The 14,017-nt window shown below is 36.7% G+C and overlaps 1 protein-coding gene across 1 annotated transcript in view; it reads left to right on the top strand.

The window, feature by feature from the left end:
- Positions 1–8,878, top strand: part of SMCO2 (single-pass membrane protein with coiled-coil domains 2) — a 34,532-nt gene extending 25,654 nt beyond the window's left edge. The window contains exons 6-9 of the mRNA XM_019668020.1: positions 1,525–1,581; positions 3,120–3,176; positions 4,660–4,835; positions 8,549–8,878. Coding sequence (XP_019523565.1) covers positions 1,525–1,581; positions 3,120–3,176; positions 4,660–4,835; positions 8,549–8,747 — 489 coding nt within the window. The 3' untranslated portion in view covers positions 8,748–8,878. The remainder of the gene's footprint in view (positions 1–1,524; positions 1,582–3,119; positions 3,177–4,659; positions 4,836–8,548) is intronic.
- Positions 8,879–14,017: the final 5,139 nt, after the last annotated feature.

The raw sequence follows: 14,017 nt of genomic DNA, 5'->3' as shown, positions 1-14,017 counted from the left end.
GGGTCCTCTGGCATCCCAAGCCAGCTCTTAACCAACGCGCCACTCAGCCGGCCCAGGAATGGGCTTTCTATTTGTCCAACAACATGAATGAATCTCAAATGCATTATGCTAAATGAAAGAAGTCAGGCCCAGAAAATGACATACTTTATGATTTCATTTCTGGGCCGGCCGAGTGGCTCAGTTGGTTAATAGCTCTCTCAAGAGTTTGAGCTCTGAGCAACAGCGGTTTGAGTCCAGCCCGAGCTGAGTAGCCGCTGAGCTGCCAACAGGTAGCAGGATGGCTCAGCTTAAAAAAAAAAAAAAAAGTGATGATTCCATTTCTATAACATTCTGAAAAAGGCAAAACTATAGAAACAAAAAAATAGATTAATGGTTGCTAGGGGTGAGTGGGGCAAGGAAGGAGGGGACTGACAAAGGGCACAAGGAAATTTTGGGTGTGATGAAAATATTCCACACCTCGCGGTGGTGATTCTATGATAGTACACATTTGTCAAAATTCATACTGCATTTGTGCACTTTCAAAAGGTGAGCTTTACTGTATATAAATTATAACCTCAATAAACATAAAAAAGTTGACGCAAATTCTCTTTGATAGGTCAAAAGGCTGATGGAAAAGCCTGCATAAAAACAAATGCAGTAATACAATGAATAAGAAACTTTCAATATAGTTGGAATGGTTGAAGGTTTACTATGGTGAAGACTGTTAGAAATCGATACAGGAACAGCAAACATAGTGTGAAAAGTTAAAGGAGAAACAAGTTAATAAAGTGTAAAACTATCCCATGTATTAGCTCATTTATTTCTCATGAAGAAATAAATGATTCAGAAAGCCATGAAAAGGGGGAGGAGAGAAAATTGGTAAAAGTATTTAAACACACACACACACACACACACACACACACACACACACACACACGCACCAGAAACAAATTTAAAAGACCTTTAAGCTGAACAAAGGACTTTGAGGTGGCTTTGGGTGTTGCCTGATACTGGGCCCACAAGTTCAGAAAACTTTCTGAAATCTCTACATGAACATCTAGACTTTTAATTCTGAGACTGACTCCCATCTCAGTGATTATCTTTGATAAGTACTCTGTGAAAATATTTTCTATATAAATAAACTAGGGCACCGAGTAAAATATGATTATCCTATCATAGCCCTTTTCTAAATAATGAAATCACACAATTCAGGGGTTAGTGATGAATGAACTTGGTAAAGAAGGGTGTAGACTATATATTCTCCATAGTTGTTTAAGGGCAAATCCTCTTACTACTCATATCCAACCAACACCATGCCTAGTTCAATGGCTATTTACATAGGATATGGCCAATAATCTCTTGTTGATTTAATTTAATATTGCTTTTGGAGATAGCACCCAGAGCAGTATGGAAAAAATAGCTTCTATTAAACGTAATTTTTTTTTTTATCATGAATGAGCTTTCTTCTAAAAATCATCATTTGTTTGGTTTCAATTCCACACATCGCTCTTTACAATTTTTGTTTTTATACCCTTTGTTTTAAAGGAGAAGATCATGGAAATTAAAAAGCAATTAGGAGAAATGGATAACAAATTTGTCCAGGTAATGATAAAATGTCTATTATTAAGGAAGAAAAACAGTTCTTCAAAGAAATGTCGAATTTGGAGAATTTTAGTGAATGGAACCTGAAATTTGATGCAAGATAGACTCAGAATTATAGACCTAGAAGGGAACTTATTGTCATTTGATCTGCACCCTCATTTTCTGAAGAGAAAAGCATATCTAAGAAACATGAAATAACTTGCTCATATTTCCAGATGGAAAGACCCAGTCTTGCTCTTGCTCTCATTAAAAATATAAATAAAAAGATATATGTATATATTTTAATATATGCATGTATATTGTTATATATATTTAAATATATAAAATATTTGATATATATTTAAAATATATATACATACATGTATATATACATGTATATATATATATTTTCTTCTAACAAAAGTAATAAATATTTTAATAACGAAAACATAGAAATGTTTTATATTAAAAAATGAAAAATGATCCCATTTACTCAATGATACCCACAGTGAACATTATATTTATATTCTTCCAAATTTTTCTATACATGTGTTTATTTTAATGGGATTATATTACATATATTATTTTGCAACTTGCTTTTTTTACCTTAAGATTTTTTCTTCAACAACTTTCTATGCCACTAGATGTCATTTTACTTTTCCCCTTTATATATTGCAGAATTTGAATTACTAAATTTATTCTGTTGGATATTTGTGGCTTTAAAATCAATGTTTGCTTTTACAAACTATGCCTCAGAAATTCATATCTTTGCTTGCTTTGACAAGACCTTCTCTAAGAATCAATTTCTAGAAATGGCACCTCTGGAACCCATTTTTCTTGAATCTCTGAGCACTGTTCTTGCTATAGCTCTATTTATCAAGTTATGCTGCAAGTCTATTATGGAATGATTAATTAAAAACCCTTAAAATATTTTACTCCTGGCATATGTGCAATTGGCATTCATGTCTTAGAAGGAGATCATTTGCTTTCAGCCTGTATCTTGATCTTACTGATAGAAACCAACCAAAACCATCTGTTATTTCTACCTGACAACCTATAGGAGACAGAGGAAGACAAGAGGAAATGGACCTTTTTATGAACAGTTCTTTTGCTAAACTATAAGGCCCAAATATTTAAACTAACATAATGCAGACTTACATTTGTATATTATAAATTATTAAATATTTATAAGATATATACATTTCTTTTTTTTCTCAGAAAAACATACTATGTTTTTCCAATGAGTGTCTTGGTGGACATTTTTTAAGGATCAAGGAAAGAGTAATGAATAGAGAAAACAAGATTTATAATAAGCAGCTGTTGTATAAATTTATACTTCTAAAGCATTAAAAACAATTTGATAAAATTTCCAGTCATTCCTCCTGCGATTTATCATAATTACACTATGAATTTGCTCTAAGAGCAAGGATTTCACTGAGTAAAAGTAAATTTCATTAAAGCCACTATACAATTACATGGTGCCAAAACGAGTGAGGTTTTATGGTATAAACCAGAAAAATACAATTTATATTTTACCTAAAATTTGGATGTCTTTTCAGGCAGATGCTTGTAATGAAGCTCATGAATTAAAGGAGAAACTTGTTTCAAGAATAGAGGTAAGATTTCAAAGTTACAAAAGTTCAAATAATGATAAAATAAAATGATTGAAATCTATATACAGGAGTAATTCATTCCCTGGTGTCTTTCTAGCCTTATCACCATCTTCTTCCCCTGCTGGCCTTCTGCTTTGGGTCAGCAGCATGTCTCACAGGTCTGGCGTACCCCCAAGCCCTCATGCACCTCATACATCTCCTTTGGAGCTTATCCTTCATGTGTACATGAGCATTACCCATTCTTCAAGGCTCAGCTTAGATGTCATCTCCTTTTCCAGACCTTCCCTAATGTCTCCTAGCCAGAAAAATGATTCAATTTCTGAACTCCTCCCACAAGATCTTATCCACTGAGGTAAATGTGAATGGGTGAATGAAATAATAAATGAATAAATCAACCTGTCACACACTCAGAGGTACTTAATCATTCCACTTTCTAGAGTACATGTCCTACCACCAAACCTTAGCTACTCTATCTCATCATTTTATTTGTTTTCTCTTTAGCAAGTATCTTAATTTATAATAACTAATGTACGAGTTATACCAGGGGTGCCAAAAACATGGATACAAGTGGACACTTTGGTCAACGTTGCTCAAGCAGTAGTTCGCCATAATCAGAAGTGTCTGAACACTGATGGTAACCACTCTGAGCACCTCTTGTAATTGCAGAAGTCAAACGTGACTTGTATTCATCTTTTGTTATCAGTATATATTGAGTATTACAATGTTAATACAGCTTTTCTTTCTTAAAATATGTATACATTTTTTGGCACCCTCTATATATGTGTTTAGTTGTTGATTGCTTGTCCCCCAACCCCAATAAACATATATATTGTAATTCCTTGTCTAGTTTGTTAAAAAACATAACATGCAATCAAATGCATATTCCTTGTTTATTTTGTTAACCACTGTATCCTAGAATACTGTCTGGTAGAAGTCACTCAATAAATATGTTTTACATAGATGAACAAATTCAGTACAAAGTTATTGCCTTCCTACATGAATAATCCAGCAGTGAAAGAGTAGCATGTGGGTTTTGCTTCATTCTCTACCATGGTGCTACCTTACTCTGAAAGTATAAGTCTCTAATGCAGCGGTTCTCAACCTTCCTAATGCCGCGACCCCTTAATACAGTTCCTCATGTTGTGGTGACCCCCAACCATAAAATTCTTTTCGTTGCTATTCTATAACTGTAATTTTGCTACTGTTATGAATCGTCATGTAAATATCTTTTTGTTTTCCGATGGTCTTAGGCGACCCCTGTGAAAGGGTCGTTCAACCCCCAAAGGGGTCATGACCCACAGGTTGAGAACCGCTGCTATAATAGGTGAGTACTCCTGCCAATGGCCTGACATGACTCACATGTGACTTGCAATCTAGGCCCCTGAGGTGCTTTGGAGGAGAAGCACTCTGCATTGTCTATTAATACAATAAGACTGGCAGACATCTAGAATTATTTTTTTTTAATGACAGTTGATTTTCCCCCCAGAACTTTTGCAAAGGCATGACTGTGCTGAACACAAAGCTTGGGGTATACCAAATGCAAGAAGAAAACACAGACTCTCAGAATCCTGAAGACATGGATATGGGAGAAATGGAGACCCTGCTTCTTGAGGCTCCCCCATCCCCTTTAGTGCAGAGCTCTCCTCCCCGAATTACAATGTGGTAAGTCAGAGGAAGACTTTGAGGGGCTGGACAGAGGCCCCAAAAGGTATGATCTACAGTAAGAGTCAATTTCTTCAAGCATTGACTAAAAATTTGGTTTATCTTTTATAACTTATCTATTCTTATTCTTTAAAAGTCATAGATTCTTTTCTTATTTTAGATATCAATCTGTGTCTGCAAGCTGTGGTGCAGCAACCTGCACCAAAGGATCACACCTGTTAAGCAGATTGAAAACCTCCATTTGCTGGACAAGATACCTCTCCCTTGTGCAGTATTGAAGACATACATACTGGCAAATTCTGACTCTTTAAATTCCTTTCTAGAGATGCCACCCCATTATATAGACCCTGAGCAGTATCTTTCTCAAAGAAAACTTCTGATTCTTTATCCCCAGCCACCAACCCAGGTAGAATCTTCAGCTCCCTGTCTTGTGTGCTCATTGTATCTTGCACATAACCCTGACAGAGAGCCCACAGCATATATGGCAATTAGATGATTTTAAATCTCTCTTCTAATACTCCATCAGCTACTTGAACTCAGAAATCTTGATCACTTGGGGCATGAAATATAAAAGATGTTCATCATGCTCAACAAATACTAAATTAATAAGTGATGAGCGATGTTGACAAAAATGGTAAAGAGTCCAGACAGTTTTCTCTGAAAGAGCTGGAAACATTGTCAAAATCAACTTTTTCAGAACCCTATAAACGCAGGATCTAGTATCCAGAATATATAAATAACTCTTACAACTCAACAACAAAAAGACAACCCAATTTGAAAAATGAACAAAGGAGTTGAACAGACACTTCTTCAAAGAAGATACACAAATTGCCAACGAACACATGAAAAGATAGTCAACATCATTGACCATTAGGGAAATGCAAATCAAAACCACAAAACACTGCTTTACACCACTGAAATAACTATAATGAAAAAAACAGACAATACTAAGCATGTGGAGAAATTAGAGCCCTCAGATATTACTAGTGGGATTGTAAAATGGTGTAGCCAATTTGGAAAACAGCTTGGCAATTCCTGAAAATGTTAAATATAGAGCTACCATGTGACCCATTTCTAGGCATGTACCCAAAGTAATTGAAAATATATTTTCCCAAAAACTGTCTATGATTTTTTTTTTAAATTTTATTGGGGAACAGCCATGGCCATTGGTTACACATTGCTTTCATGCTACAATGGGATAGTTGACTCTTTTAGGGAGGGCGCAGCTCACAGTGGCCCATGCGGGGTTCGAACCAGCAACCTTGGTGATATCAGCACTATGCTCTAACCAGCTGAGCTAACCAGTCACCCCCTGTATATGAATGTTTATAACAGCATTATTTGTAATAGCTAACAAGTAGATACAATACAAATAGCCATCAACTGATGAATAGGTAAGCAAAATCTATACTATGGAGTATTATTCAGCCACAAAAAAGAAGAAAATACTGAAACATGCTATAACATAGATGACCCTTGAAAACAAGCTAAGTAAAAAATGGCAGACACGAAGACCATATCTTGTATGATTCCATTGGTATAAAATGTTCAAAATAGGAAAATCCATATACGAGATAGAAAGTAGATTAGTGGTTGGCAGACCTGGGGTAATGGGAAATAGGAAGTGACTGTTCATGGGTATAAGCTTTCTTTTTGGGTGATGGTTGTACTAGCTTATGAATACACTAAAAGCCACTAAATTGTACACTTTAAAGGATAAATTGTATGGCATGTGAATTATATCTTAAAAGCAAACAGACAAATAAGTAAATAAGTGAATGCCTTTTGATTATCACTTAATTGTATTATAGTGGCAGGTTATAATCCAGTTGATTTTGCCATCTTTCATCACGTCCTTACATCTTAGCTAAGATTGCCTAAAACTTTGACCAATCTCTTGTCAGAGAACTGGAAACATACTATTTCCATTGAATATATTTATACATTATCTTTTTGAGGAGGTTTATCTTGCAGACTTAGTCATTATGTATCAGTTTTGCTGTTTTTAGCTTTAAAGGATGGCCTCTTCATAGTATTATCCCCAATTACTCAGTTCCCTTATAGTTCTCCCCTATGTATTCACCACAATTGATGTGAACATTTTGGAAAAGATTAAAGATTTTATGCATGTCAATGTTTGAAAAATAAATAGCTAAATAAATAAATAGATAGATTGATATAGTAATCAAATGTCAAAGAATGATTGCATTCTTTACAGAAGATATATTCAAAATGAATAAATTTATTAACAACATTAATTTTTGGTTCTGTACAGGTGACATCATGAAAAAATTATTTTGATTTAGCAGCTATGATGTTTTCCTAAGAACAATGTCTGAGCCTTTTAAGATAAATATTATACATGTTCTTTTATTTGCTTAATAACAGAAATTTTAAATTTAAAAACAGTTGTATCATATTGACTTGTAAATAAAAATTTAATGATTTGGTAGTGTCAAAAAATAAATCTAATCCAACCATACCTAGAGTGTTCACTGTAGGAAAGAAATAAATGGAAGGCCACACTCTAAACCAAAAGGAAAAACAAACAAACAAATAAAACTAAATAAAAAGAATGAATGAAAGGAAGAAAAGAAGCAAAGAAAAAATACTTAGCTTATTATATAAGAATGATGGGATTATAGTTTTCCATTTCTTTGTTTTCCAAATTATCTGTAATTTAGAAAATTTATTTTTCTTTTAAAAAATGAACGTTAAAATGTGTTCCTTTGAAATGTTCTAGTTTGGTATTTCCAAAGATGACTAGTTTTGAAATTTAGGAAGAATAGTGTTTATTTATTAGATATGTTTTGATTGTAAGTTTTCCTTTTCATAAGAAAGAACAAATCTAGATTTAGTGCACTTTGAGGGCAGGGCATTTCTGCTTCATCTTAGCAGCCCTCAAACCCTCTTCCCTAACAGAGGATTTTAAGAACACTGGCTCTTTAATAAATATGTGAATAGAAGCAATTATTTGTATAATTGCTAAGAGATAGCCAAGGCAATAATGCCAAGAAACTTGGCTCAGGTTTATAGAATTCACTGAATTGGGTAACAAAATAGATCCATAGCTAGCTTTAACTGTGCTCTAGATTTTCTCTTCTGAAATGTATCATAGTGGGTAATTATCTCAAGGTAACTGGATTATCTATGACATTTTTTTCCCTACTGGTTGTTTTTCTGGATTTTCCAGATCTTCTACCCTAATAATGTATTGCATTCATAATTACAAAATAATAATGCAAGGACTTATTATCAAATAAATAAAATATATCCTAGGTACGGCCTAGAAGGAGGACTCCTTAAAGATTTGAAAAAGCCTGCATTATTTTACAAGGGCAAGTCTGATGCCAGGACACAACTGGTCGTAGAGGGAGCTGAATTCCATCTGTCACATTGTATTTTCTCCCGAGGAAAATATATCTGCCTGTGCCTTTATTTTCTCTCAAACAGGCATCACATACCTCACAAGTGAGGTAAAGATGGCAGTAATCTACTAGACTGTAAGAAGAACATTTCAAAGGAGACCCACAATAGCGAGGGTGTTCTTGTTTCATGGCTATAGAATCTTAGAATTCCAATGCCAGTCCTAGTAGTCGATGTCAGCTGAAGTCAAGGGAAGCTGTTACTTGGAGCTACGTGAGTGAAGGAGCCAGGAGCGTCAATGTGGTTTTCTTCAAAATGTTCTTAACAGATGTTTTCTTTCCTTGTAGGAAACGTGTGCTGAGAATTTTCATCATGTTTTATGTCCTCACTTTTACTGGACTTTCGTGTTACATGCTATTTTTTGATGCTACGTTTATCTTTGAAAGAGTGCTCCCTAGAATACTTGGGCACCGCAGAATGTGGGAACTACGGGAGATTATCACGCCTTTCTTGGATTTGGCAGTGGAGGACTTGTTACCCTCCTAAAGATACAGAAGTTGCTGTTACCCTACTGACTTTCCCCCCAATAAATTCCTGGCCATTCTTGTATTAGGGTGGTTAACTTATTAAAAAAAATACTATAGGGCCAGCCGAGTGGCGCATTGGTTAAAAGTTGGCTTGGGATGCCAGCTCTGAGCAGCAGGGCCCTGGTTCAGATCCCACATGAGAGTCAGTGACACTGCGCCCTCTACAGCTAACATGCTGAACAACAGCTCAACCTGGAGCTGGGCTGTGGTGAGTCGTAGGCTGCAGTGAAGCTGCAGTGGGCTGCCATAAGCTACCATGAGTGGCTGGCAGCCGGCGTGAGCTTTGGTGAGCTGCCAAGAGCAGCCTGTGAGAAGCTGGTGACCGATCTGCCTCACCTGGGAAGAGCACAACGATAATACCAACATGGGCCAGTGAAGCGACGTCCTCCACAACTAGACTGAAGAACAAAAGAACAGCAACTTGTCTGTTCCCCTTCCCCAATTTCCCAACACTGTTCCCCTCCCCCAACTCTCCAATAAAATCTTTAAAAAAATACTATAGAGTGTTTTGCAAAGGATATTGTAGTTACGTGGAAATAGGTTGATCACAGACAGAAAAAGTGAAAACAACTTATCTTTACCCTTCTAACTCATAATGCCTTCTTGAATCATTCCACACATTGCTTAAAACATTTACTTCAAACCACAAGCCTCTCTCCTCCCTCAACCCAGAGGACATTGAGACTATCCTATATTAGTTTCCTTGGTTATTTCCCCCACTTGACCTCTGATGTCTCAGAAAAGAAAGCACAGAATTCCTCTCCATTGTTTCCAATTTTACTTTAATTGGATTAGAGCCATATTTTGGGTGTAGTGGACATTTCTTGGTTTTGTTCCCTAACATCCATTCATCTTTTTGGTTATAACACCCTAATTTTACTTTGAAAAAAACTATCTTTCCCCCAGTGAGCATAATTGTAGGTAGTCTTTCAATCAATGTCTCTTATCTTCCTATTAACAAGAGCTGGGAATATGCTGAATCAGACATTCTCTAAGAATGAGAATTTTGAGAATCATACTAAGAAGGGAAATGATTGGAATTTCAATTTTGTGAACTAGCCCATATCTTTTTTTGCTTAAGTTAGCCAGAGTTGGTTCTGTTGCTTATAATCAGAGAAAGCCTAGCTGATGCAGTAGTTTTGAATGCCAGAGTGGAGTATTTATATTTCTAAATTTGTAGGTAATAGTAAACTTTATTTGCAATATGAAAAATAATTATAATTTAACAGTGCAAGATTAATAGAACCATAAAAATGGAATGGAGTAAGAGGGCAGATGGAGTGTGAGAAGTCAGTTAAAAGGCCATTCCGTGGTTCAGGAGAGCTAAAGATGTGGAAATGGGATGAAAAGGGGATGATGGGTAAAGTAGATATTGTAAAGGTGGATTTTATATTTGGCTGTGTAATGAATGTGGGGTTCAAAGGGTGGTGACAGGGAGATTGTGGAATGAAGTTCCTATTCTCCTCACACATGAATGGATCTTGAAGGATGGATAATATTTTCAAGGTGGAGATCAGAAAAAAGCATTTCAGAGAAAAGACACATCATGAGTAAAACAGAAGCCATGAATATAAGGCAGTCAGGAAAGTTGGTAGAGTATATCAGTTTGTACATTCCTTAAAAACAAACACTGTCTCATTCATTTTTTTTGTGCTATTTGAAACAGTGATTCACAAATATTGGTCCATTGATTGCATATATAAGAATCACTTGGGAAGCTTTATACATTAGAGATCTCCAACCCCAGATATTTAGATTCCATAGAGCTAAAGTGGGTTCCAGGAACTCATTTTTTAAAATCTCCTTAGCTAAATCTAATACAAATTTAAATTTGGGAACCATGCCTTGATACACTGTTGGATAACACTGGGCGTATAGTAGGTACTTAATAAATACCTGTTAAAGTAAATTAAATTATGTGTTCTTATCTTTGTGACCTCATCACCTCATTTGATATTTGTTCAATAATTTCCATCACAGCCATTTTTCCAGTGCCCTCATTGTTTCACTTCCTTGAAGTACTCTCCAACTCCTTTACTATTTTTTGTTTTAACATTCCAAAAACACCAGGTCCTTACAATTCTCCACAGCAAATTTTCCCAGAGCAGCCCCCATTCTTTGTATTTATAATGGTCCCATTCTGGTAGACCTTATCATACAAATGTATTACTGCTGGGAAAAGCAACCCTATTGTTTCAACTTTGTAGACTACTATTTAGACACACAACTTTAGAAAAGAATTCCAAATGCTACTTTTAGCCTGATATTTTATAGCCAGAAAACTATATCGGTTGCTAGAGATGCAAAATTTGCTTTTGAGTGGTTCTCAAGAAGTGAGATTTAACAGAATTTCACAGAGACATTTATTATAATTATAATTATGCATTTGTCTGAGCATCTCCTCCAGAAATTCTTAACTTTTAGATCTAGAAAGAATCTCTAATATATTGTATTTTAATAGTTTCCTCTAACAATTCTTAGGACTCAAAGCTTAAGAACTATCATGCTATGTTATGGGCATAAACTACCTGGGATTAAATTTGGCTGAGATCCCATACAAAGTTAATCAAGAGGTGACTAACTTTTGGGGGGAGGGAGGGAGACATAGATAGGTGAGAGAATTTCCAGGACACACAGAAAGGGAAAAAGACAAAAGCTCTGGGAACAATGAGTAATATATTCAAAAGGTCTTGTGATAGGAGAGGATACGCTGACAGATTTTTTAAAAAGTCACAGCTAGACTTGTTTACAGATAAAAGAACTATTCAGACCAATTTGTAAGGCAGAACGTGGTGTATATTTTTGGTAATCTTCAGGTAGATTTCCATTGCTGGATATAGTATCAGCTGATTTATTTGTAAAACCAAAAAAGAGGTGTTGAGTTTAAGTAGCTCAAATAAAGCTAAAAGTCTTGCAATAATCATATAACACTAGTGATGAAATAAGGTAGGGAACTAGATTTTTTTAAAGAATAAATTAATATTTTACTAACTTTCAAGATCTACTTTATTAGGATTTTGACTAAAACAATTATTTTCCCTGGGGGATGAATATCCTTAAAGAAAGAATGATACTATTTCCACATCAATTTATCAGCATCTCAAGCTGGAAAGCTGGATGTCACAATGTTCTCTACAGAGAGAGGGAAATATTTAGTAAAGGACTGTCATATTAAGCTGATATAAATGTCTACATGTGGTAATTCCACTAACTGCTTTGGTTGGTTGGGTCTTATTTCAGATCTTTTAAATGCTGTATTCAATTGAGTCAATGGCTACGCTCAAAATTGCTTACTAAAAATGTCAGAATTACTTAACAAATATGGTCTTGGTTTTGGACTAGGAGTGAAGAAAATAAGTGATCACAAAATTTCTGTTAGTCTTTTTTTTTTGAGTGAAGACAGCCATGATGTAGTGAAAAGAGCTTTAAACTTGGATTCAAAGTTGAGATAAATAACCTGTGGCCAACAGTGTGCTTGGTGGGGTCACCTAATCTCCCTCCTCCCAGGGGATCCAAGCATTCATCCCCCAGCTGCCCAGAGTGTTGGCTGCTGAGAGTTCATAGCTAGGATCCTCCCTTGGAGTTGCCTTCACCTAAGTTCCCTCCCCTTTCCCAAGGGTAACCTGCATTCAATGACTGAACCAGGCCAGGGTACATTTCTGAAGGGCCATCCCAGACTCAGAGCTCCCCATGGGATTGGTTAACCTCTAGTGCAACTGTGTCACAGCTCATCTTCTCCCTATATTCCATGCACTAAGCACTTCATATACATTTTATTGTTTAATCCTCACAATAACTTAATAAGCCGGGTATTTTTGTTATCTCCATTTTTATACATTAGTAACTGAAGCATGGAGAGGATCAGTAGCTTGTTCATGGTCCCCTTATAAATGGTAAAGTCAGGATTTGAATCTAGATCTGTCTGGCTGCAATTCCTATGGCCTTTTCATGTGCCACACAGCCTCTCCAAATTGGATTACAAGCTTTGTGAGAGCAGGAACAATGCCATGTTAAGCCCTCTATATTTAACATCCAACATCACTTAGAAGAGAGCTGGTGCTCAATGAATATTTATTAGTGAATCAGTGAACTAACATGGATTAAGTATCAAGTGCAGTTTTCAGCAGTGCTAAAGCTTCCAGAGACGCTACCTGCCACATTGCCCTTCTCTGGCACCATCTCTGCCATTGATCACTACTCTCAGGAGCCATATTGATGCACAGGTCACGAACACAGTCTTGGAATGGCCGATGGCTCACTTTTCACCCAGCCTGTATGTGAGGCACAGGTACCAAGCCACTTCAGGGGCTACAATCTTTTCTGCTTCCTCTACTTTGTCTACACCTCATATTGAATCCCTTCTGGAAGTCAAAGCAATTCTACAGTCTAGTCACTTTTTCTAGTACTCAGGGCCTCTCTGCACCAAAGACTAAGGTTGGCTCTCCCTTTCTCGGTTTCTGGGTGTGAAGCCCACATTGCCTGTCCCAATCTGAAAACTTGTGTTCCCTTTAGCTTCTGGCTGGTGAACTAACCACATTCTCAAAAACCAGATTTGGTCCCATGATTTTTTTTTCCCCCCTTTGGAAGAGTTTTTGCTACATGTGATTGATAAACGAGCAAAGCAAATGGTTGCATGATCTTGTTTACAAATAGAGGTTTAACAGTTGGGATGCTTTTTCTCTGTAACAGTATGTCAAAATGATATTGGCTTAAAGAATAAGGACATTGTACAGCTAGGGTGGCTCCAGGGTTGGTTAATTGAGCAACTCAGTGATGTCAGTCAGCGCTTTGAATCACCTTGTCTTCCATTCTCTTGGCTTTTCCTTTGTGGTCCAAATATGGCTACCGTTGCTCTAGCTGTCTTCGTGTGACATAACATGCAACAGAAGAAAAGGAGGGTAGTGGGGTGGAATCTTTCCCAGAAGTTCTCAGCAGACTTCCTGTTGGGAACCATCGGCCAGACTAGATTATAGGCTCCAACAAGCCAATTACCATCCATGATCTGCCACCCTACCCATTCCCCTGTTCTTGTGAGCCAGAACACAACACTTACCCGGCTCAGCTGTCACCAATGAACTCGCTTCTTCAAAAGAAATGGGCTACCGTATGTAGCCAGCAGCCAGCGTGAGCGGCCAGCAGCCGCAGTGAGCGGCTGTCCAGAAGCCGGGGACTGATCTGCCTTGCCTGGGAAGAGCGCAATGATGGTGCCAACTTGGGCCAGTGAAGCAA

This window comes from Hipposideros armiger, unplaced genomic scaffold (genome assembly GCF_001890085.2).
Source record: "Hipposideros armiger isolate ML-2016 unplaced genomic scaffold, ASM189008v1 scaffold_513, whole genome shotgun sequence".
NCBI lineage: Eukaryota > Metazoa > Chordata > Mammalia > Chiroptera > Hipposideridae > Hipposideros > Hipposideros armiger.
This window is presented reverse-complemented; position numbering and strand designations above follow the sequence as displayed.